At 36.8% G+C, this 24,411-nt stretch overlaps 4 protein-coding genes across 4 annotated transcripts; 3 read left to right on the top strand and 1 right to left on the bottom strand.

Moving 5' to 3' along the window:
• On the top strand, positions 1,440-4,853 carry LOC18603816 (two-component response regulator ARR6). The gene is made up of 5 exons (XM_007036013.2): positions 1,440-1,755; positions 1,855-1,931; positions 2,166-2,243; positions 2,370-2,440; positions 3,808-4,853. The coding sequence occupies exons 1-5, from the start codon at positions 1,635-1,637 to the stop codon at positions 4,145-4,147; spliced, it is 687 nt and encodes a 228-aa protein (XP_007036075.2). The 5' UTR covers positions 1,440-1,634; the 3' UTR covers positions 4,148-4,853.
• LOC18603815 (formin-like protein 4) lies at positions 5,873-8,924 on the top strand. The gene is made up of 2 exons (XM_018118328.1): positions 5,873-7,296; positions 7,418-8,924. Exons 1-2 carry the CDS (start codon positions 6,230-6,232, stop codon positions 8,739-8,741), a joined length of 2,391 nt encoding a protein of 796 aa, XP_017973817.1. The 5' UTR covers positions 5,873-6,229; the 3' UTR covers positions 8,742-8,924.
• LOC18603813 (protein EDS1L) lies at positions 12,047-14,609 on the top strand. Its single transcript, XM_018116644.1, has 3 exons — positions 12,047-12,608; positions 12,878-13,657; positions 13,728-14,609. Exons 1-3 carry the CDS (start codon positions 12,270-12,272, stop codon positions 14,445-14,447), a joined length of 1,839 nt encoding a protein of 612 aa, XP_017972133.1. The 5' UTR covers positions 12,047-12,269; the 3' UTR covers positions 14,448-14,609.
• LOC18603811 lies at positions 17,678-19,371 on the bottom strand. Its single transcript, XM_007036006.2, has 3 exons — positions 19,105-19,371; positions 18,936-18,996; positions 17,678-18,849 (listed from the first exon to the last, which is right to left on the bottom strand). Exons 1-3 carry the CDS (start codon positions 19,177-19,179, stop codon positions 17,948-17,950), a joined length of 1,038 nt encoding a protein of 345 aa, XP_007036068.2. The 5' UTR covers positions 19,180-19,371; the 3' UTR covers positions 17,678-17,947.

Genomic DNA, 24,411 nt, shown 5'->3' with positions numbered 1-24,411 from the left:
TAGCTGGCAAATTAGAGGTATTTAATAGGGTTAAATGAGAGCATTAAAGATCTGACCCATCACGAAAATGGAGGCAAAAGGAGGATTGCGAAAAGAAAAAAAGATCTTTCAACTCTTTTTCTTTTCTTTGGCCCTTTTGCGTTGGGAGATGAGTCACCGTATGATTAATGCAATAGAGAAAAAGATTATGTTGTCTGTGTATAAAACGGTGCGTATAGGTCTTGCGGAAATGACGCGCAAGTACGTGACAGAGGGGGCTGGGAGGCAGGCGGCTTTCTTTCTCCTTTTGACGACGCCGTCGGTTTGGGCTTGGGAGAACTAAAAAAGAATAATGAAAAAAGCATAAATGTAGTGGGTTGACTGCAGATTCACCGTCTTGACCATCGGTCAAGAAGGATTTCTTATTCAACTTGTTTTAAGCTGCATTTATTTTCAGAATAATAATAATAAATTTGACTTGTTTGGATTTCTAACTCTCATGTTTTTTATTTATATTTTATTGAGATACATTTATTCAAAACAGTAATCAATCATGCATAATCGAATAGAAAAAGAAAATGTGTATTCTTTATCTGTATACGTTTTAGTATAGTTAAAATATAATAAAATTTGATAATTTGATCTATATTTTTTCAATATATCATGTCATAATAATTGAGTAATAAAGATTGAGTAGTATTAATTAAGTTTGAACAAATTTCAAACCGAATTTCAACTATTCAACTCAATTTTGCAAAAAATATGAAATACTAAACATTACTCCATAGTCCATATTTATTTGGTTTGGTTCCTCACTCATTACTTGGAATTTAAAATTTTATTTGAATGTTATGAAACAAATAAAAAATTCTTATTTTTTATTATGATAATATATAATTAGAAAGTTAAGTGATAAATTAAAAGTGAATATTGAAGAGAAAAACAGAAAAGGAAAGATCATTTCATAAACTGGTGGTCAAAGCGATGAGGCGTGAGCATGACAGCAGACCCACGAAGTCACCACTCACCAAGGAACTGTGCTCGTTTCAACTTTCAACCACTGTGTTTCAGAGTCAGAGTCAAAAGAAGAAAACCAAAACCCCTCCCCCCTCAGCCTCAGTTAAAATTAATAAGCAAGACATCCGTTATCCGATTTGTCTCTCTGCCATCATACCCCTCCAATTGGGTTATTTGGGTACGCGGCATTAAATTTCCTTTTTTTTAATTGTTTTTTATTACATGGAGGAGGAGGAGGAGGAGGAGTAACTGTTAATTTGACAGGACAAGGAACAAGTGGGGGATAATGCTCCCCCCTCCCTCTGCTTCAAAGATTTGCAAAGATCTTACGAAATTGGATCCTCAGAATCTTCACCTTTATCTGTCTTTTTAAATACTCTCCTCTCTCTCTCTCTCTCTCTTTCCTTTTCCCTNTTTACTTCTGTCTTTTAATTACTCTCCTCTCTCTCTCTCTCTCTCTTTCTTTTTCCCTGCCCTGCCCTGCCCCTTCTTTATTTAAAGCCAAAGCACCACACATTTTCTCCTTCGTGAACCGCCCATATTCTTCTTCTCTTTTTCTATATAAAATCTACATTTCTCCGCAGTGACCAAGTGCCTCAGCATTTTGCTTCTTCTTCTTCCTCCTATCTCCTACTGTTATGGCGACTGCCGCTGCGGTTTTACCTTCTGGTTCACAGGAGTTGCATGTTCTCGCCGTGGATGACAGCCATGTGGATCGTAAGGTTATCGAAAAATTGCTTAAGATATCTTCTTGTAAAGGTACTGATATGTTCAATCCATTTTTTATGGTTTTTGGATGAAAAGTTGTGGTTTTTAGCTGACGTTGAAGATTGGGTTTGTTTCTTTATTTTGGTGCAGTGACGGCTGTGGAGAGTGGGACAAGAGCTTTACAGTATCTTGGTTTGGATGGAGGAAAAGGGTCTCTGGGGTTCAATGTAAGTAAGTGGTTTTATCTGTTTGGTTGCTGAGCAAATGGTAGAAAAGGAAAAAACAACTTTTTGAGTGTCAGTTTTGTTCAAAGGGAAAACTTTTTATTCTTATCCTCTTATCACAATCGCATTTCTCAGCAACCAGATGAAATGCAACGTTGGTTGTTTTGGCTTTGTTCTGTTCTTAATTTAGGATGGTTTTTTAACGATTGATTTGCTGTTTGATGGCTGTGATTACAGGATTTGAAGGTGAATCTTATAATGACTGACTATTCCATGCCCGGAATGACAGGATATGAGCTCCTCAAGAAGATCAAGGTTAGCCTTGGTTTTTTAAACTAGTTCCTGAAATTTGACGATCATCCTAATCCTAAAAATGGTTTCAAAATTGAGGTGAAAGTTTCGGATATAGTTGTTGACTATGTTTAATTTGATTTGGAACAGCAATCATCGGCTTTCCGAGAAATTCCTGTGGTGATCATGTCCTCTGAGAACATCCTCACTCGTATTGATAGGTATGCTCTTAATTTAATCCCTTTGTCTCTTTTTTTTTTGTTTGCATCATTCAGAATTTGGTCTTGACTGATGTTTATGTTTGGGATTTAAGTGTAAATATTAGTGAAAGAATCTTGTCTTGATATGATTTCTGTGAGCATGATGTTGATTGATTCTGCTGTTTTTCTACTTGCTGACAAATTCACGGTAAGGCCAAATCTGGAGATATATTCTAAATTGGTTACATCCTTATACAAGAAAATCTGGGAAAATTGACGTGCATGCATTTTTTATCCAAATCCTAGTGGGTTGAAAACATTGGACGAAAATTGAGATAAGGAATCTTATGAATCCTATTGAGTTAGCAGCCATTATTGATAGGATTTGTCAAACAGATGAGTCATTATAAGATTAGATTTAGGCAAATCCGCTGATTTTTTGTAATCAGACAAAATTGATAAGATTGTATTCTGTTCTTCGTATGGATTTGTTTGGGGAAGAGACCAACCAAAATCTTGATACCAAGAATAGATCACTTGTCTAGTGGTCATGCCTCGTAATAATGTTCTGATTATTATTCTATGTGGATCTCTGCATGTGATGTCAGGCCCGCACTCGTTTTTCTTTTTATTTTTTAATTTATTTATTTTAAAAATAATATTTTCTTTTAATAAAAGTCATTCAATGCCATTAAAAGTTTATTCACAAATTGGATAAATCTTATTAATGTTTATAAAAAAATTTTAAATGAAAGTCATTTGATGTAATTAAAATTATATCTATATTTATAATAAAAAATATTGAAAATGGCAATTTAAAAGTATAATGAGTAAAAATATTCATTTTCATGGATCTAAAGTTTTTATACATATAGTATAGATATACATAATCGTTTAAATGGTTGAACATGTCCATGAGAAAACAAAATATCTGGAGGACCTAACTAATGGAAGAGGAAGAATATTGTGAGGGGTGGAGCAGTGGTTAAAAATCATTTCCAGCTTAGATGTGATGTTGACATGAAAGATTAGATGGATTCCTGTGTGGAGTAGGGATTGCCAACTTTGATCACTGCAAGCAAGGCTTCCATCTTATTCCATGAAACTTGGTGGGATTGCTTGAGTGCAATTCCAACATCATCCCCATGAGACTAATAGTAAAACCTGTTGAGGAGTTACACGCCATCAAGATGTAATGATATGGTTTTAACGTTTAATCTGCTTCTTTGCTATCGCATTTGATGTGAATGTGCTCATGCTTGATATTGGTCTGTATGTTTTTCTCATATGTTTTCTATGCAGTATATCATTTTCTTTTATTACACCCTTTGTATAAATGCTGGCACGAAGCAAAACCCTTGGCTAAAACATCTTTTTTTCATGGACAGGTGTTTGGAGGAAGGGGCAGAGGAGTTCCTAGTCAAGCCTGTAAAACTGTCAGATGTAAAACGGTTGAAAGATTTCATAATGAGAGGAGAAACAGAGGAAAATGGTGGGAGTAGAGTCAACAAAAGAAAGTTGGAGGATGATGGTCATCCCCCGTTGTCTTCGTCATCATTATCATCATCATCATCATCAGCATCAGCGCCATCATCTCCATCGTCACCACTATCACCCCCACCTTCGACTTCGACTGTAGCCCCATTTGCTTGTGACCTAGGAACCACAGAACTACCGACATCACCTCTGCATTCTTCCAAGAGGTCTAAATTCTGCAACAGTGACTGATTCCCCTCTAACCCTTTTCTTTTTCGGTTTTTTGTGGTAATTTTTGTGAATTGTTGTCTATATCCTCGTAGTTTCCCCAGTGTGGGGTTTTAGGTGAAGATAACTTTTTTGTATATTGCACTAACACTGCCCTATTTGAAGCTGACAAGAACTAATTAGGACCAGAAACAGAGAAACGTAGAGAGATAGAAGAAAATACAAAAGATATTCCTTTCGGTCTAAGTAGGAAAAGAAACTTCATCAGAATCAATGAAATCCCAAATATTAGAGGCTCATGTGTTTTCACACCGGTCCATGATTATGAAAAATACAAAGTATTAGATCAGATGCAAATGATAATCAGTCCCTTGACAGCATTTCTCAATGCAAAGTTAGTGGTGATTTGTGAATGTGATGATGCTCCGTGCATTGGGTGTTTAAAAGAATTGGATGGTGAATACCGAGCAAGCCTCAACTCAACTGCCACGTCACTGCAAAATGCCGACCAATCTCGGAAGGGTGTCCAAAAATCTGCAAACAAGATTTTAATGAATCCTTGCAGTAGTTGAATGGTTAGGTAGAAATGGCCTCAACTGCATCAATGGCATTCCACCCTCTGTATTTTTAAGGCTACAACACCATTATTTTCACTATCTAATGAGATGATGCTCCATAAAGGCTTCAACTTGTGTAATGAAAACCATAAGTTGGATGATGGTCCCACTCATTTACTTTTGATTTGGATGGTCTGGTGAAGTTAAACTACTACTATGAACTAACGTTAATGTTTTTACAAGTCTTGAAATCAAATTTATTTGTACAAGAAGGTTACCAGTTTCCTTACTGATGAAGGATTTGGTGATGATTCAAGGGATTTGAAACTGGTTTTGGAAAAATACGTTGTTCAAGTAATATTCACAGAATGACCCTGTACCAGCTTTGCCTAGCTGAATACAGAAATCTGATCTCTCTAGGGGGTAATGGTAGGTACATTCAAAACATTTTACCTTAAAAAAATGTACCATTGGGAACAGCTACAATGTTGTTTCCATGTTAATGTCATCTCATCTAACTTTTCACATCAATTTTCCCATTTAATCCTTGGGTTGAGCAGCAGTCTGTGGCAGACGAGAGAACAAAATCCTGAACAATATCCAGGAAATGGTCGCACAAAGATCCCAGACTTAACTATTTGCTTTGTAAATTTACAACTCGGTTGCTATGGGATTTTCTCCCAACCATGTCGAGCCAAATGGCACCTTGGTTCCAATTCCAAGGTTTTGATTGTCAAACACAACTTGGTTTCTAACGTATGAGGGCATTGTGAATCCTTGTTACAATCATAAAATAAATAAATTAATATATATACAAGCTGACAATCACAGAACATAGAAAATAAAATATGTAAAGATCACTCGAGGCAGTGTGCCGGAGTTGCCGTATTTGCCTAGAAGTTGGCCATTGATTGTACAAAAAGAAGAAATTGACACCATATCTCTTGCATCCTCCTAACAACTGTAATTGCACGGTCTCCCTCTCCCAAGGAAAATTATAGCATTTGACAAGGAAAGGAAGCAGTAGAATAAAATGTGCAGGAACCAGAAAGATGATGTTTCTGTCACCTGTCAGGTCTCAAGTTTTCACTTTCCCTCTTCTATTTTTTAGTTGGCATAACTTCATATGCAATGGTAATTGTAAATAAAGATTAAGACAAGGGGTAAAGTGTGAGAATTAGTTTTTTACATAGGAAGACAATGATTGTGGCAGACTATGGAAAATGAGGTATGGCGGCAAAAGTCAAAACCCCTCATCATCCAGGAGTAGTAGCTGACTGTTTTCGTTTAGACCTCAGAGTTACAAATGGCAACTTTGGAAAGAGGGCATTGTAGTCATTTAGAAGAAGAGACAACCGGGGAGTGAAAACAAATCAACCGGTGAGCAACTACCTTCATTGAAACTGTCAGCAAAAGACTACCAGTACACTGGACTGCAGTTACTCGCACCACATTGCCTAAAAGCACCAAAGGAAGAAACCAGATGAGGAAGTTTCCTGCCACTTTTTTACTACCTTCAGCAGCTTCATCTCTAGTTTTCGGTTAGGTTATGATGGTTCAGCCATGGCTTTTGCCATGTGCTATATTCTTCTTCTTGTTTTCCTCCTCCTATGTTGTTGCTCTATCTTCCAGGCATCAACTTTTTCCCCACTTCACCAAAGTTCAGTTTATATCTGAATCTTCACCTCCTCCCACCTCTATGGTTCAAAGCCTGGCAATGCCACCGGCTCTACCATCATCGTCATCATCTTCAAAAGGGAAAGTTGTGAAGATCATTGTTGCCACGGCTGCAACTACTCTATTTATTGCCTTGGTTGTCTTCTTCTTTCTCAAAAAGTTTACAAGATGCTGCCGGAAAGGTAAGTACGAGTCAAGCTTTCGTCGAGAAGCCGTGGTGATTCCTGATGAGTTCAAGAAGTATGGTGGAAAAGTGAAAGGCTTGATCGTTGATGAAAATGGAACAGATGTTCTTTGTATGACAAAACTTGATCGAAAACTTAAGAGCAACTTTCCAAAGGTCATGTTTAATCCTAGCTATGAAGAAGATGAAGAAGAAAAGAGGATAGTTACTACACCAGAGAGATCAAATAAATCAAAACCTCAAGAGGATTTTCTGTTCCTCGGTGTGCCATCTGATGTGATTAATGATCCAAATGAAGAAAAGCCTATTCTCCAGACTCCAACTCTGCTGCCTCCAGTTTCAACAACACTACCACCTACACGTGATTTACATCCAGCTCCTCCTGCTGCGATGATTTCAACGAAGCAAACAACAGCCCCTCCTCCTCCACCACCTTCCATAAAGAAAGCTCCTCCTCCTCCACCACCAACTCCCCCTCATCCTTTGCTAACGCCACCAGCACCACAAAAACTGGCCAAAAAAAATCCTGCGGCGCCACCTCCACCACCGAAAGCAGGGGTTTCAGCTTCAATACTAAAACCCCCAACAGCGCCAAGAGGCACAGCAAGCAACGGGAATGGAGCAAGTACATCGCCAGAGAACTGGAAAGGGGCTGGCTTTGGCCAGCTGAAGCTGAGGCCTCTGCACTGGGATAAGGTTATAGCTAATTCTGATCATTCCATGGTTTGGGATCAGATCAAAGATGGATCTCTGAGGTAATTATATAGTCTTAAAACATATGCACGGTTATTGTTTCTTTTTTTAGAATAATTTCTTTCATCATTCCAACCCATTTCCATATCCATGTCTTCTTACCGATTGTCATACTGTATTCAGATTTGACGATGAGCTAATCGAAACTCTATTCGGATACACTACCTCCAACCGGAAATCACCAGACAATAATAACATATCATCTAATACTTCAGGTAGTTCCAGCAACACCCCTGCAGCTCAGGTTTTCATCCTTGAGCCCCGGAAGTCACAGAACACTGCAATAGTGTTAAAATCTCTTGCGATATCTCGGAAGGAAGTTATTGATGCCCTTCGCGAAGGCCAGGGACTCAGCTCTGAGACCCTCGAGAAACTAACCAAGATTGCTCCAACCCGAGAAGAAGAAGCTAAAATCCTTCAATTCAATGGCAACCTTATGAGACTTGCAGATGCTGAATCGTTCCTTTATCATGTCCTGAAAGCTGTTCCTTCAGCATTTATACGTATCAATGCAATGCTTTTTAGATCAAATTATGATTCAGAAATTCTGAACCTCAAGGAATACCTGCAAACACTCGAGTTGGCGTGCAAGGAGCTAAGACGCCGAGGACTACTCTTAAAACTCCTGGAGGCTATCCTGAAGGCCGGTAACAGGATGAACGCTGGAACTGTGAGAGGCAATGCACTAGGTTTCAACCTTAGTGCTCTTCAAAAACTTTCAGATGTTAAAAGCACTGATGGAAAGACAACTCTTCTTCACTTTGTTGTGGAACAAGTTGCTCGGTCAGAGGGTAGAAGACATGTGATCAACAGGAACCACAGCCTTGGAAGATCCAATAGTCAGAGAAACAATGGCGATGTAGATCCAGATAACCTGATGCCAGAAGAGAAAGATAGAGAATATATGATGCTAGGTTTACCCGCATTAGGAGCCTTAGGTTCTGAATTCTCCCATGTAAAGACAGCAGCTACCATAGAATACGAAAGTTTCATCAATATATGCTCAAACCTGACAGGCCGTGTTGCAGAAAGTAGGCAACTCGTAGCATGCTGTAGTAACAAAGAGCAAACTGGTTTTGTAATGGAAATGAAAGGGTTCTTAGAGGATTGTGAGGAGGAGCTGGAGGTAGTGAGAGAGGAGCAAATAAGGGTTATGGAACTCGTGAAGAGGACAACAGAATATTACCAGGCAGGAGCATCCAAAGAGAGAGGAGCAAATCCACTTCAACTCTTTGTTATTGTTAAAGATTTTCTTGATATGGTTGATGGAGTTCGTGCAGACATTACAAGAAAGCTGCAGCGTACGAATGTGATACACAGCGCAGGATCATCACCACCACCATCACCACCTAGGAGAACTCCCCTTAAATTAATAAATTTCCGTTCACAATTCATGTCAGACATGTCTAGGACCTCTTCTTCCAGTGAATCAGAAGATGATTTCTAAAAAGAGTTTGCTACAGCTCTCTGAATTTTATTAATGAAGAAATGAATTGGAGGGTTGGTTCTCATGGAAGAAAAGGAATCTATGAAATTTAACAGATTCCTAAATTTAGTTTCAGAAGTTGATTTGTGTAACGTTGTAAGATAATCTTTTGTCATGAGCAAAGTAGACTTGGAAGTTTATCAACTTTTTTTTTTTGGAAAATTGAGCATTTCATTCATCAACCAGGAGTGAACAATTCCTGTGCAGAGAGCAAGATCTGTCCCTGGTTGTAAATGGCCGTCAAAACCTATAGCAACTTAAAATCCAGGCTTTACAAATAGAACACAGAGCAAGACAGTCCCAACCTTTTCCTATACAAAGAAAAGACCATTGCCCTCAAACAAATCATGACAGCTCCTATACATCAAATCAAACAACAAAATAAAGATCCTGTTTCACCAGAAACCAACATCAAAACACTATCAACACAGCACAAATCATCTCCAAAAAAAGCAGCCATGAAGCTTAAAACTTCAACTCAAAAACCAACCAAATCAAACTGCCAATTCCAGTGCATCCCATCCACACCATAACAAACCAAACCTGCTGTGAAGAGCCAGCATCCTGTTCCAAACTCCCATCCATTCTACTCATAAGACTTTAAACTCATTGTCATGACGACTAACCCCTTGTTTTGCTAACCTGTCAGCAAGGTTATTTTTTTCCCTAAAGATATGAATGACCCTCCACATCCTGATTTCCTTCTTCAGCCGCTCAATTTGAAGGATCCATTTCCTCATTCACCAAGGTGATCCAACAGGTTCATTAATCCAATTAACGCATTAACCAAGTCGCTTCCAATGATCAAAGTATGAGACTGCGCCCATTTCGAAGCAGAAAAAAATAAGAAAGGCCTCCCTAATTGCCATAACTTCAGCTAAGTTGGAATCACCCTCTCCAATGGACTTCAAAAATAAAATTTTAATCTGCCCCTTCTCGTCTCTTAGAGCACCCCCAATGCCAGCCTCCCCAGAACATCCACGAGCAGCTCCATCAGCATTGAATTTCATCTCAACTTGGCTTGGTTTAGTCCAGCTATCCACAACACTTGGCTTTTCCATTTCCTTTTTCGTGACAGCCCCTGCAATTGGACTTCGGAATGTGTCCAAAATAGAACGAAAATCTTGAGGCCACTTTGCTTTAGTCCAAGAAGCAACCCTTATTTTGCACATATCAAAGACTTGGTCAGCATCCCCAATTGATCCCCTAAAATCCATTTCGTTCCTATGCAGCCATAAGGACCATGAGATGGCATAAAAAGTTTATCAACTATTTAATCTGCCTTTCATGTCAAAGAGCTTGGATCTACCGACGAGCAAACTGAGATAGGGTCAGAAACAGGTTCAGACTGGAATAAAAGATTATGAAAGACTCATCAACTTAATTATTTTTAAAACCAATTTCTGTATTCCAAATTTTAAGCTTTTTGATCTGAATATGACTGGTTAGGAAGACGTAGTAGCCTCTAGTCTTGCAAACACTGGGCCATATCGTCAACTACTCATGAACCACCATTTTTTTACCTCAACGCCCATTAAGAGTTAAGGACATTGAACTCATTGATGATATAATCAATGAATACAGGCACCATTTTTGCATTAATGTTTTTCAGACACCATTGTCAGACATGATAAAAACACGTCCTTGGCAAAGTACCTGCAATGTGCCCGTTAGGTCTCGACAAGCAGCTGAGGTTAAATTATGGTGGTTAAATTCATGATGACTTTTAAGTGTTCTTTGCATTCAATTGCTTTGACCGACTGCCAGAACTAATATAATTCCTTGTCAAAAAATCTACAACGTATTTCCTTTTCCTTTCATTTGGCTGCCGAGTATTGCTAGAGCTTGCTGCAGGGGACTAGAATAGTAGAATGCTCCTGAGATTGCTGGCATGAGCAGACGTGGCGTGATTCGAGTCAATCAGGTTCAGGTCTGGGCCTTCTGCTTCTTGTTTCGGGTCTAATTTTGGGCCTAAGCCCCTGCAACAAGGTAACACCACACCCCGCCCCGCCCCACCGTTTAACTTAGGAAAAGAAATAAAGAAAACAATTTTGCCCAAGAGTGTCACGCGGCTAGAACTTAGGACGCAATCAGGCATAAGCTGGAGAAGGTTAATTGGCATAAGGTTATATAGTGTAAGTAACATATTCATACGCAGGCCATCATTATCATTGCTTGGATGGTTATTCTTGACAGGCTTCCTACTATGCAAAGAATCAGCTCATCGAGTGATTTACTCTGTTAACACAAACTGTGATGACCAGACCAGGGATCAGTTATTCAGCTCTTGTGCCATCACTAAGCTCTAAGCAGATTTGGGAGCCAATTCTTCAACTATGTGGTATTCGTAGGCAAATTGGAGATTGGTCCAGGGAAGGCAGTTGGGTGCAGTAGAGGCTCAAAGGTTGTTAGATTGAAGCTTCAAGGCTTGCAGCAGATTGCCAGGGATGGTATCAACAGGATGCTTATATTAAAAAAATAGTAATAATAAAACAGGGAGATATGCTTGTTTAGTGACTGCTATTTCTAGTTGTAATTACTGATGTTATCAAACTGTTGTGCTGCTGTGAGCAGCTTATTACTATTGTATCAACAGTAGGCTTCCTTACTTGTTTCGGAAGAATACAAAATTGATTTAAAGATTAAATTGTGTAATTTAACTTTACGTATACATTCTAAATATAAGCGATATTGCTATGTACCTAACTTTTGAATTTGGGACTGATTGACCCAGTAATGTGGACATTATCAAGTTGAACTCTTAGTATTCACTAGTTTGTTTTAGAAATTTGTTACTCACTAGTTCAACTTGGGGATTTTATATTTAAGTTTTAACTCACTAGTTCAACGTTTTAGTATTTAAGTCTGTAAAAAATTTTAGTTTTAACTCATTAATTAAGCAGGTGATAACATTTGACAGTGGAGTGCATCTGATATCGATCCTTTATGCATACATGATACATTTAAAACCTTTTGTCATTTCTGTAGATCCATGATAGTTTTATACCAAATATGATTGGTATAATATAAAGTATGAAAACCAATATAAGGCTCAAGTATTTACCTGAAAAACAAGATGCTTTCCGCACTGTCAAAAAGCCAGCAATCAAGAAACACTTGTTAAAATCGTAGTCGGCCACTCAGACTAACTCTCTAAATAAATATATATTCACTATAATGCAATTTATTTATTTATCATAAGTGAACGGAATCCGAGGATTAGCCCTGCTTTATTCTCCACGTGTGACTTACCAATCATTTTTGCTTCCCAGAAAATGCTTGTCAACGACTTCACATACAACGAATACCCTTTGCCCGCTAGCCCCCAAGAATACGTAATCCACAGAAAGGGTCCTTGCCTTTCAGTGGAATCAAAAGCCTATTTCCCTGCACTTTCTCACTCTTAATCTCCTTTCAGCTTAACCTTTACAAGCCAAGGAACAGAAAGCAGAGCTTCCAAAACTTGTAACTTTGCAAATTCTTCAAGAAATGGATAGTCTTCCGCTTGGAGAAGAAGTGATTCAGAAAGCATGTTCAATTGCCATGGAAGCGCACAATTACCCTGAAGCACCATGGCGTGTAGAAAACTCTCCCAGCTCATCGGATGTTTTCTTCACCTTCCCTGGATCTTGGTCTGTGGCCGATTGGTTTACTCGACTACCTTTTGGGGAAATCAAGGTTGATCCGTCAAAGTTGCTGTCTCCCAAAGGCAAAGATAAAGTTGCTACATCTCTTCGAAGTATTGGCCGTGATGAACTTGCAACTGTTAATGAAGGGTTTTTGAAAAGATTAGAGATGATCTTGGCCAATCCTTCGCTTCAAAGTGAGGTACCAATTGCCATTGACTTGATATTTCTGTAGACATTTTTCACTTTGAATTTATATAGTATTTCTGGCTTCACTTCTCTGCTTCAATGCAACTTGATTACTTTGTTTTTCCAGTTTGGTATTAATTTTTCTGAGATTGTAGGATAGACTCAATTTACTAACTTTTCTAGTTGATCTTACATGATGATGGTGTAAAAATTTGTACAAATGAGGAGAAAAAAGGAATATCCATGGCTTGATAGATGTATACAAATTTGGATGTTTCTCAGGTAGAAAAAGCTATTGCAGACAAGAAGCAGATAGTTTTCACTGGGCATTCTTCTGCTGGTGCTGTTGCTATTCTAGCAACAGTTTGGTTCTTGGAGAATTACATAAAACCTGAGATAACTCGGATGTCACCTCTGTGTGTAACTTTTGGATCCCCCCTTGTGGCCGATTTCATCTTTAACCATGCTCTTAGACGAGAAAATTGGTCACACTGCTTCATACATTTTGTGATGAGATATGATATTGTCCCTCGGATTTTGCTTGCCCCTTTGTCTTCCATGGAACGAGAGCTAGAGCAGATTCTTTATCTGTTAAACCCAAAGCCATTGTTTCCAAGGCAGGGATCTACTAGAGTAGCATCCCAGTTCTACCAAACTGTGATGAGAAATGCATCAGCTCTTACGAGCCATGCTGCCTGTCAACTAATGGGAAACGCAAATCCTATATTGGAAACAGTAGCAAGCTTTATTGAGCTAAGCCCTTACAGACCCTGCGGAACTTTTGTCTTCTGCACTGGAAATGGGAAGCTGGTTGTTGTAAGAAACGCGGATGCTGTTCTGCAACTACTGTTCTACTCTACTCAGTTGTGCAGCGAGAATGAACTTGAGGAGGTTGCAGAGAGAAGCCTCAACAGCCACTTCGATTATCAAAGTGAGCTTCGAGATAGATTAAAAATGCAAAATGCTGTTCACTTAGATCATTTGGACGGGCTTCCCCTCTCCTCGAATGGCGCAGCTGCTGAGAATATAGCAACAAGCATGGCCTTAAATGAACTTGGCCTGGTAAGTTCCACTTGTTCGCCTTGTCAACAATTTGTAACATTATCTGATATCCAGTGTCTTGGAATTGCAGAGCACTAGAGCCAGGTTGTGCCTTCGGGCTGCAGGAGAGCAGGAGAAGCAAAAACTAAGTAACCAGCAAAGAATGGATAGGAAGAAGGCAGACATTGAAGCAGGACTTGCAATGCTAGAAGACTACAAGAGCAAATGTGCAGTTTGCCAGGTGGGGTATTATGATGCCTTCAGGAGTTCAAAAGACGAAGACGATTTCAAAGCAAATGTAAAAAGGCTGGAACTAACAGGAATATGGGATGAGATAGTTGAAATGCTGAACAGGTATGAACTCCCTGAAGGATTTGAAAGCCGGAAAGAGTGGGTAGAGCTCTCAACCAGGTACCGTCGTATTGTGGAGCCTTTGGATGTTGCCAACTACTATCGACATGCAAAGAACGAAGACACGGGGCCTTACATGGATAAGGGCAGGCCAAGACGCTACAAATACACCCAAAGATGGCGTGAGCATGCCTTGAGAATGCCTGTTGGATCGAGTGCAGAATCCAGTTTCTGGGCAGAGGTAGAGGAGCTGCAGCTCCATAGAAGAACCCGCCCGGGAGCATTTGAAGAGATCAGGGAAACAATTTTGAACCTTGAAAGAAAATTGAAGGAATGGATTGACGGTGAACACATAAGCAGAGACGTGTTTTTGGAAGGCTCCAGCTTTACCAAATTGTGGAAATCACTCCCTCAACAGCATAAATCAGTCTCTTGTCTCCAGGGGCAAATCAACAGCTAAGCTGTGACTCTCAGAGAGAATGATGTATTTCAGTTTCAATTCATTCTCATGTATTCAGTTTTGATTTTTGTTTCAAGCGTACTAAGAACAACTGGGTTTCATTTTGATGTTACTATGGAAAAACCCGGATTTATCGAATCTAATCGGTTTTGACTTGCCTAAGATTATAATTCGTCCAAATAAAAATCATCACAAACTTAAAACCATCAAGTTAATTTGGTTCAATTTTAATTATAATCACTTTTAATTTTGGCTTTCACGTCAAGGAAAGAAAGAAGAACAGAGGTCGAAAAGGGTTCCATTAGTTCCTCCACCATTTCCTTCGTTTGATGAGAGGAAAATACCTAAAGGAAAGGAAATGATCCAATCCAATTCTCTCAAACTCCTTTTCAATTTAAATTACGTAATCAGCTTATCTATAATTTCACACCAAAAACTCCTTTCTTTCGTTTCAATGGAAGCAAAAAAACAAATTTCCTTCCCTTCCTACCAAACACATATCAATACTACCGCCATTCACACAAAGTTCACAAACACCCCACCCCCATCAAATAAAGCAACAAAACTTTTAGGATTTTTCGTCTAAGCATAAGCCACACAGAAAGGCATGTTTAATATCAATTCAGTAACATCCACGCATGTTGAATAATATAAAACTTCATTCATCGTAAATCATCTGGTTCTTTTGAAATGGACTGGAGCCATCACTTGTACCATAGCTGCTCATCCTCATTTTTCATACCTAAGTTTCCACAACCTTATCTCAAACATATAATTTCCTACTAAATATCATCAATTGACTGCATAATACGTCGGCATTACCAGGATGTTACTGTTTAATCTTCTCTGCATTTTTATTCCTTTCTCCACGTCAACTAGAGCTCACTTCATAATACCTGCGACGCCCCCTTCATACCATCTCCTTGGGATGAAGGGTAAACATTTGTCCTTGTTGAACTATGAGCGGTGAAGTCCTAGATGATCCCATCCAGTGGACCATTCTTATTCGTCAGTTAACTTACATAGTAAATGCTGTTAAAAAAAAAACTTACACAGTAAATGAGCATAATTACGGACGAGCAGCACCTTTGAAAGACACAAGCAATACTCTTCCCGCCTACTGCTGCTCCTGGTAACATCTGCCAAGATCATTGACACTGATAACCTAAAAATAAATTTCAAACTTCATAAAACAAAAAAAGAGTCTGTCTCCAATCTATATTTGCAGGGGAATAGAATTACATTAACAGAAAGGGCAAAGCAAAGCATGAGGAACACCAATAGACCATTGCACCTGCCAGGAGATACAATGATCAGCTGTCACCTGCTCTCTATTTTCTCATCTCTCCGACTTTTATACTCTTTCCATTGACCTTTGGAGCAAGCCCCAACACTAGGGTACTGCTTGATGTTCACATAAGGGGTTGAAATTAGAAATTTCAGGATCTTTCCCGAATTTTTAGTGCATTTAAACACAAGTGACTGCTTAACAATTTTCTGCAAAAAATATTTAAAAATGCACAGACCATATTACCTCCTTATATTAATCAAGTTCCTTTCTGGCATATTTTATTATCATCTAAAATATAACTTTTTTTTTCTTTGTAAAGAATATAGTTTAAAATAGAATGCCATCACCACTTGTTATTTATTACATTTTCACTAAGTTCAGTTTCTAAAGATTTACACCAGGTTAAAGGAAATAGAATTGGAAGTTAGATTCTTACAAAGATGGGGTGATTTTTACCTGGAAGATGGCTTTGCAAAGGGAGAAGCTGTTGGAAACACTAAACTTTCAGAAAGGCACAAATTTAACTCCGATAAGTGCAATTAGACAGTCCTTAACTTTTATCTAACAATACCCTATTGTTATATAACAACCACTAATATAAAAGGTAAAAAACAATGCAATGAATAAATAAGAGTACTCACTTTCAACTTCAGAAGTCTACTTCCTCTCCACAAGCCAAAGACTTTACAAACATGAACATATCATCATCATCAATAAATCAACTCCAGAAATCAATACTATGACGAGAGTATTTGACACTCAAGCCCTAATTATACAATGAATCACTCAGAAGTACAGCCAATGACACAGAAAAGGTGCAAAAACATACCATTGTTACAAAAGCTTAGTAGTGTATGACGCAAAAGGCAAAGGGAATTATTACACAAATAACATTAGAAAACGTTCACATGTCTATGCACAAGCATTAGCAAACATGACAGCATAGACAAATCAATGTCTGAAAAATCATGTTCAACAAAGACGAACATAAGGCAGATGACAGTTACATTTTAGAAGGGGCAGGAGAAAGGGACACATCCCAAAAAGGACAAAAGAATCATAGGAAGGAGAATTGTTGCAGATATCTCAAATTTAGTCCATAGCCCATTGGTTTAAATTAGCCATTCAGTTACTTAGAGATACTATATGTAAAATTGGAAAAGATTGTCTTCATCTGTATTTGCCCTCTATACAGGTGCTACAGACTAATAAATTGGAATCTTCCAAAGATACTCATAACAAGCCGCCAATGGTTAACATTAAACCATCATTTACATTCTCATTTTAACCTTTGATTATTATCAAATAAGAGTTAAATATGCTTAAATCTCAGACCAAAAATAAAATCCTTCACACAAGCCTCTGCGAAATACTCAAGAAATGAGGCTTAAAACTTCCATAAATGGTGTTACAGCTTAGACAGGCATTCAAATTATTTGAAAATTGTCAGCCAAATGCAACCAAAAAATATACTACAAATATAGGATTAACAATTAACCACGAATGTTATCCTTCATCCATTATCCATATTCACCTATCACTTCAAAAAACAAACAAAAGTCATCCCCATATTATGACAAAAAGAAGACACTGATCACAAAAAAGGACACACAGGTTCGACAAATAAAAACATTCCAAATATGAAAAATACTCTCAATAAATCAGACCTAGTGCATTTACCATCCAGATAAGCCTTAGCATCACATATAAACAGCATATACCCCAGGCTTAGAAAGAAATCAAAGCCATTATATATAATGGCAATTAAAACTCAAGGAATGCATTGTAATTGAAGGAAATGGCCAAACTATTCATTAGCACAAGTAGAAGAGTAATGCAACTACCATGAAAATCAATTGCTCATGACTACTTAGTCCAAAAACCATAAGCAAATCAATACATAATTTTAATATGGAAAAAAAACAGAGACGCAAGTAACTTATTTGCAATATTCTTCATGTATTGAATTTCTATACCACCTTATCTATTCACATACCAAGATGAGTCCTCTACATCAGGTCATGCACCACACAGATAAGAACCAAACTCAAAGAAACATAGCTCAAATTCCTGGGTGCCAAAAGAGATAATACTATACTCACATCTAAATCTATTAAACTCAAGAGTCTAAGACTAACAAAACGCAATGAAAGCGTAAAAAAGAAAAGAGTGACTCAACATACATAATTCACGAAAATAGAGACAGCTCCTAAGACCTTGCAATCATGCTACAAGATCGAGCCAACCTAAATGTCATGCTGCCTCCTTGAATACTAGCTTCAGCCTCCATAGGATCATGCTCATATGCCTTCCTGCAACCAGGACAACGCCCATCATCCTCAAGAATCCTCTTGTGGCAGAAAAGACAGAGCCGGAACCCACATAAACAGGGCAAAAAACTTGAGTCCGTGAAATCCAAATCCTCACAGCATATGGGACATGATGGTGGCGAAAAGGCACTGCTACGCACCCATGACACCCCTCCCTGACCAAAATGCCTGTCCGTAGCTGGAAAACTTCGCTGCTTAGACAAATTAGGAAGAGTCTGTGGACGAAAAGCATCATCAACCCTCCATGCCCTGCTAGTCCCTGTAGCCATCTGCACCGTTCTCTGACACTCAGGCTTTGAGTTCCTCAAATCTGATCGCGCCCCATTCAAACCTAGCTGGGGATTTGGTTCATGCTCAGGAGTCGATCCAGAACAAAGGTTTTCCCTATAATTCTCGTTCCGCTCCATTTCTTGCTTGTCATCATCAGCAGCCAATGCATCAGCAACGGCCTCCCAATCATCCAAACATCCATCATCCCCTTCTTCTTCCGTGATGCTGCCGGAACAGCACCCGCCACTGCTCGTGCTACCGCTGCTGCTATTGGTGAAACTTGTTCCGGACCCCGTTCCTCCCAACAGGAGGCTGCTCGTGGGGCTATTTGAAGGCAAAGACTCCGAATCGCTCTCGTGTTGGACCGATCCATTTTCTCCTCCTCCATTTGCTTCACCTCTTCTCCTCATCTCTAAATTCTCCAACGAACTGTCCCTTTCACCTCGCGGCGTTCGCTTCGAATCGCCTCCGTTCGTTCCCGCCTTGCAACAAACCTTGTTCTTTACCACACCTAACCGAAATAAAAATTAAAAAAATAACAACAAACAAAAAAACCCTAATTCAAAACTAAGGAAGACAAATCATTTATTAATATACTTTGCGAGAGCCATTGCTCGCGGCGAGCATCCAGTTTGCACTGCTTCAATTTCGCAGACCTCTGAAATTCCCGCAAAAAAATTAAACAAAAACATCAATAAAACAAAGGAAAATATGAACTAAAAATTCAAAAATAAAAAAGGATAAGAAAAATGGAAAAAATTCGTACTCTCTTCTTTCTGGAGAAGTCTTTGCCGTTATGAACTGAAGTGGAAGAAGCGTTGTTGATCGAATCAGAATCCATAGCTCCAAATAAGAAAAGAGAGATTTCTTTCGAAACAATTGGGAGATTAAGAAAACCCTAATTTGGTGGTTTTTTTTTTTCGAGTTTTGATTGAGTTTTCTTCGTTTTTTTGAGAGAGAGAAAGGAAACCAGAAAATGGATAACGGAAACTCCTCTGCTCCGCTCACCCTTTCGATTCTACTTGACTCTTCTTGGGTAGCCTCTTGTTTATTAAGCATCCATGTGACAAACATACCCCTGACTTTCAACTCTATTTACGGGTAACTCATGGAAAGTGAACCGACTTTTGATGGATAAATAAGGGGTATTTATGAGAAAGGCCACGAGGTTGGAATGGAAAGTGAACCAAAAACGGCGTCGGTTTTAGGTGGTTTGTGTAAAACGATAGTATATGTGTTGGTTTATGTTTGAGTGCCAAGGTGAAGTCACCAATAAATTTGTGAATATGCTGATTTTTCTTTTTACTTTTGACTTTTCGGGTTGTAGTATTTATTAAGGGTTTCATAAATTAATTAGGATAATTAATGCTTTTTGTATTATCTAGTAAAAAAAAAAAACTAGGTAGTATACTAAATGCCATAGAGTTTCTTCTTACCTCAATCATCTAATTGGTTTTTTCCTCTTTTTTAAGTAGTAAATTTTTATTTTTCTTTGGTGTAAACTATAAACTATATCAAAGTTGAACTTTTCTTTAATCTTTTTCTTGAAGTTTAGATGGTGAACAATTTACGGCTGTTAATGCAAACCTTATAATCGGATATCTTGTAATATCTTATAGATTAAGTAAGATTAAAATACTTTATAATTGAGTTTGGTTAAAATTTGAATAGTAAAAAATTTTGGGATTGCAACCCTTTAACACTGTATCTAACCCAATATATAAGGACAGGTATCATATATTTGAGTTTGAGATGGGTTCATGTTGTAAGTTTATTACCCATTTCGGGTTTAGATAGGGTACATGTATCCCCCTTGGATACCCGAACTCGATTATTCATGTTTATTATGGATGCTTATTTATTTGTTTTTGATTATTTAAGTTGTTAGTTTGAGATATTTGTCAAATAATTAATTGTTTAAATTTTAATTTTAATGTTTGTTTGTTTTCATAAATGTAGTTAATAGTGAATTGTATGAATGTAAGTTATGAAAAATAATAATTATTTTATACTAGTTTGGGTAATTGGGTACGTTAATAATTTGCTTTATACAATAAGATATTTTAATGGGTCCAAGTAGTTAAAAGGATGGTGGGTAGGGTATTAGGGTTCAAGTTTGGAGTAGGAAATTTCAAAAATATTTAAGTAACTGCAGGTTTGTGTATCCTACTTATTAATCAAGTTCAAATTAAGGTATCTCAAAATTACCAAAAACCTTACTTGTTGATAACTTTAGTAAAAATACATTCATGTAGGATTCAAGTAGTAGTCTTAAGGTACCTATGTCACAGCCCAAATTTTCGGGCTATGACCGATGCATGGGCCCAATGGGCATAACTCACTAAGCCCAAGCAAGCTTATTTATGTGACTCCATTTATCGATTTCATCTCTCGTTCTTACAACCGTATTTCATAATTCTTATTAACAAGTATTTCAATACTTTTCCATCGAAACCATATGTTCACATTTATGATTTAAAATAATGTCATTCGTGTCATCTTGTAGTGGCAACATTAATCAACATAAACATTTATTGCTTAAGATATATATATCTTAACAATTTACATCAAGATACATATGTTCAACGAAAAGGACTTTAGACTTTCAGCGGAGTGACCATAGTGAAGGTGCAGCTACTAAGATGCCATAATACGTACCAAGAAGACGAGCATATGTGTGAGACTCAAACTAGGTTCCAACTGCCTCCAAATCTGAAAACATGAATTTTAAAAACGTGAGTATAAAGCTCAATGAATGAACATAAAAAGAGAACAAGCAATCAATAGGAAGAATTTTGAAATCATGATACACTTGTTTTGAAAACAATGCAATTTGGTTTAATTTCTTTCTTAAACCCCCTTGTTTTGGACAATGATCAGTGGACTCTTAGTATTGCAAAGACCCATGCTCAATCATGAAGATAAGGGAGTGAAGGAAATTATATCAAAACCCGAGCAAGGTAGCAACGTGACAACATGTTTCTTGCTACAGCAAAAGGCATTCTCGGTTTGCATGCAGTTCAGTTTTTTCAAGCATATCTTTCACTACATGGGTCCAATTGACATGCTTGTTGGGTCATTAGAAAGTTAAGAGGCATGGCTACGACTTTAGTGTCTACCACTTTGTCCAATTCTGATCGAAAGGTGGTCAAAATCGCTGTCAAAGTGACAACACTGCACCACCACCGATAGTTTATGACAACAGCGAGAATCCATTTCGCTACAGCCAAATTCCTTGTTGCAATGAACTTCAATTTGACAATACTTAGCAACTTTCAAAATTCAACATGCAAGATTCACATATGCAAAATCATATACCATACTCATGAACTTTGATTTCATAAACATAAATGTATATATATATAAATGCATAGATAACACCAATATCAACATAATCACACCCGACTCATGTACATCCCCCCACATCGTGCACATAGTCGGCATCATCATGTGCATCCCCCCACATCGTACACAATCAGTGCCATCGTGTACATCCCCCCACATCGTGCACACGGGCACTATCATCATCCATCTCCCACACCACCATCATCACCGACATGTGCATCCTCCTACATCGTGCACACACACAGTTATAGTCATCATACACAATATCAACTATCATGCACAACATATATATATATATATATATATCTCATCATAATGAAATGGTATATGAATCAATAACAACCACATATCACAACATAAAACCATTTAGCAAAAGCTTGTTCCCAAAGTACTTGTTTTAAGATAAAGTTGTATAAAATCATTCAAATGTTTTGTACAAAACAGTCACATTCCCAAAAAAATTTTGAAATGCAGTTCACTCACCTGACAAAACTAGCACCAACAAGGTCCTAATCCAAGTAGTCCCGAAATACCATTAAAACCTATATTTATCAATAAACCATAACAACCTCAATTAAGTTGTAAATTAAATCTAATAATTCTAATGAATTTACAATAGGCAATCTACCCTCTAACCTAACATTTAACCTAAGTTTCTAGTCTAATTCACAAACCCATTTTGTCAACTACTCCAATTTAAATTTCGTTTGGAGGCATGAAGATCAACCAAAAACCTAATTTTTTCAAGAAAAATAATTTGAAGAAATTAAAGAATAAATCTGAAAATATAACCATAAATTCAAAAATTCCAAAAGTTGGAAATATATACCTTTTAACCTTGAAAATGAAGATTTGAAGCCAAAAATCCTAGAGTTGTTGAAAGTAAAGTGGAAATAGAAAATATAAGAAACAAGGAGAGATTTTTCTCTATCTCTCCTAGGGTTTATATGTGCTGAAAATTGGGGTTAGAAGCTGCAAATTCAGTGCCCAAGAAGTTAGGAGAATGAAGGATTAGGAAAAGAAAAGAAATAAAAAGAAAACAAGGAAAAATCACATGAAAAATTTGATTTTCATGGAGGTGGAATGAAAAATGGCATTGGATGGGTGAGGAAAAAAAAAAAGTTGCTGGAAGCTTGAAGAATCTGTTGGAAATTTGAAAAAGTTGCTAGAAACTTGGATATTTATGTCTTATATTTATCCATTTTCTCACGTAATTATCAAAATGCCCTTAACAAGGTCATTTTGTCTTCTTCCTATCCTTTGTGCAATCTTTTAACTTTTTTAACAATGATACAAAATCCATAATAGTCTAGAAATACTCGAGTTCATGAACACGTAAAAATTTAGACCCGAGATGTAAAATGACCATTTTGCCCTTACCATGAAAATTATCATTATTTTTAATTTTGTCATTTATTTACCATCATAAACATCATTTATTCATTCCTTAAGCTTATTTAGACCTTAATAGCATAAAAAAACCCACTCGTAGGAGCCTACCATGAGAAATTACGAAATTACCCCTAGTTCGTATTATCGCGTCTACTTCTAATTACGTGTTTATAGAGGTCGAGATTTCACAGGTTCACTTTTGAATTATCCTTTTAACTCAGTAATCAACCTTAATTGGCATCCGTAAACTTTATTAGCCACCGTATCAAAATACAGGGTACTACAACCTATTACCTAAATCTGATTATAATTAATAACCTTTAATATTAAATTTTAATTTTTTATAATTGAATGTAATACTTGCTAAACTTCATTAATTGATCTATGATTTTAAAATTTAATTTACTTTTTTATGAACTAAATTTAATTTTCATTAAAAATATACAAAAAAATTGATTTTAAATTAATTATTTAATGGATATAAGTATTTAACAAATAATGTTTAGCATATTTGGATACGGATTCAGATAATTATTTAAAAATTTAATCGAGAATTTATAAAATTTAAATATCTTATCAAATAATAAGATTCGAGTTAGATACTTAAAAATTAATGATACTTTACCTATTGATATTCTTAAGTTAATATATTCTGCTAGGTGTCTATATTAATATAATATAATTAAATGATATCATTAAATATTTTACAATTTTAAAAAATATTATTATGCTAGGCATTCTATAATTAATATAGTATTATTAACTAAAATCACACAAATTTTTACAATGTTTTGTTTTTTCAAGAAATGAATTAGGATATTTCTATTTTCATAATAGATCGAAGGATTATATAAATAGACAAAGATCATTTATGTTCTGCAACCCAATCATCATAACAAATCGGAGTTTATAGACATTTATTAAGATTAGTTTATTTGTTAATTTTTTTTAAAAAATGTTTTTATTTAATGTATTATTAAGAAGTTTAATATAGTACTTAATCTTTTTATAAGTATCACTTTAACAAGTGTTTATAAGTGGATCTAGAATTTTCGTTAAGTGGGGACAAATATAGCATAAATATTTACTCATAAACTTTGTTTATTTTTGAAAAAAAATTATAATAATAATAAATAACAAAGCATTGGAATAAATTGTTAGTAAATAATGTTGAAAAAATTTTAAGCTAATAACTTTCAACACTTACCAACCAGAAATAAAATTGATATAATATTAAAAAAATTCTCTAAATTATTTTAAAAAATTCAAATAAACTGTAATTTTATGTTATTTTCAATTAAATTCCTGAATTTTTATTTTGGATAAAATAAATTCT

Source organism: Theobroma cacao, chromosome 3 (genome assembly GCF_000208745.1).
Source record: "Theobroma cacao cultivar B97-61/B2 chromosome 3, Criollo_cocoa_genome_V2, whole genome shotgun sequence".
NCBI classification, from domain to species: domain Eukaryota; kingdom Viridiplantae; phylum Streptophyta; class Magnoliopsida; order Malvales; family Malvaceae; genus Theobroma; species Theobroma cacao.
The sequence above is the reverse complement of the archived record's forward strand: the minus strand, read 5'-3'. Positions and strand labels throughout refer to the sequence as shown.

What these genes read in the sequence shown, in the direction of transcription:
- LOC18603816 (XM_007036013.2), top strand. Translation starts at nt 1,635, where the DNA reads ATGGCGACTGCCGCTGCGGTTTTACCTTCTGGTTCACAGGAGTTGCAT. An exon ending in TAAGATATCTTCTTGTAAAG is followed by an intron (nt 1,756 to 1,854) that starts GTACTGATATGT and finishes ATTTTGGTGCAG; the next exon opens with TGACGGCTGTGGAGAGTGGG. An exon ending in AGCTCCTCAAGAAGATCAAG is followed by an intron (nt 2,244 to 2,369) that starts GTTAGCCTTGGT and finishes GATTTGGAACAG; the next exon opens with CAATCATCGGCTTTCCGAGA.
- LOC18603815 (XM_018118328.1), top strand. Translation starts at nt 6,230, where the DNA reads ATGATGGTTCAGCCATGGCTTTTGCCATGTGCTATATTCTTCTTCTTG. An exon ending in ATCAAAGATGGATCTCTGAG is followed by an intron (nt 7,297 to 7,417) that starts GTAATTATATAG and finishes TACTGTATTCAG; the next exon opens with ATTTGACGATGAGCTAATCG.
- LOC18603813 (XM_018116644.1), top strand. Translation starts at nt 12,270, where the DNA reads ATGGATAGTCTTCCGCTTGGAGAAGAAGTGATTCAGAAAGCATGTTCA. An exon ending in ATCCTTCGCTTCAAAGTGAG is followed by an intron (nt 12,609 to 12,877) that starts GTACCAATTGCC and finishes GATGTTTCTCAG; the next exon opens with GTAGAAAAAGCTATTGCAGA. An exon ending in CCTTAAATGAACTTGGCCTG is followed by an intron (nt 13,658 to 13,727) that starts GTAAGTTCCACT and finishes TTGGAATTGCAG; the next exon opens with AGCACTAGAGCCAGGTTGTG.
- LOC18603811 (XM_007036006.2), bottom strand. Translation starts at nt 19,179, where the DNA reads ATGGATTCTGATTCGATCAACAACGCTTCTTCCACTTCAGTTCATAAC. An exon ending in ACTTCTCCAGAAAGAAGAGA is followed by an intron (nt 18,997 to 19,104) that starts GTACGAATTTTT and finishes CGGGAATTTCAG; the next exon opens with AGGTCTGCGAAATTGAAGCA. An exon ending in CGAGCAATGGCTCTCGCAAA is followed by an intron (nt 18,850 to 18,935) that starts GTATATTAATAA and finishes TATTTCGGTTAG; the next exon opens with GTGTGGTAAAGAACAAGGTT.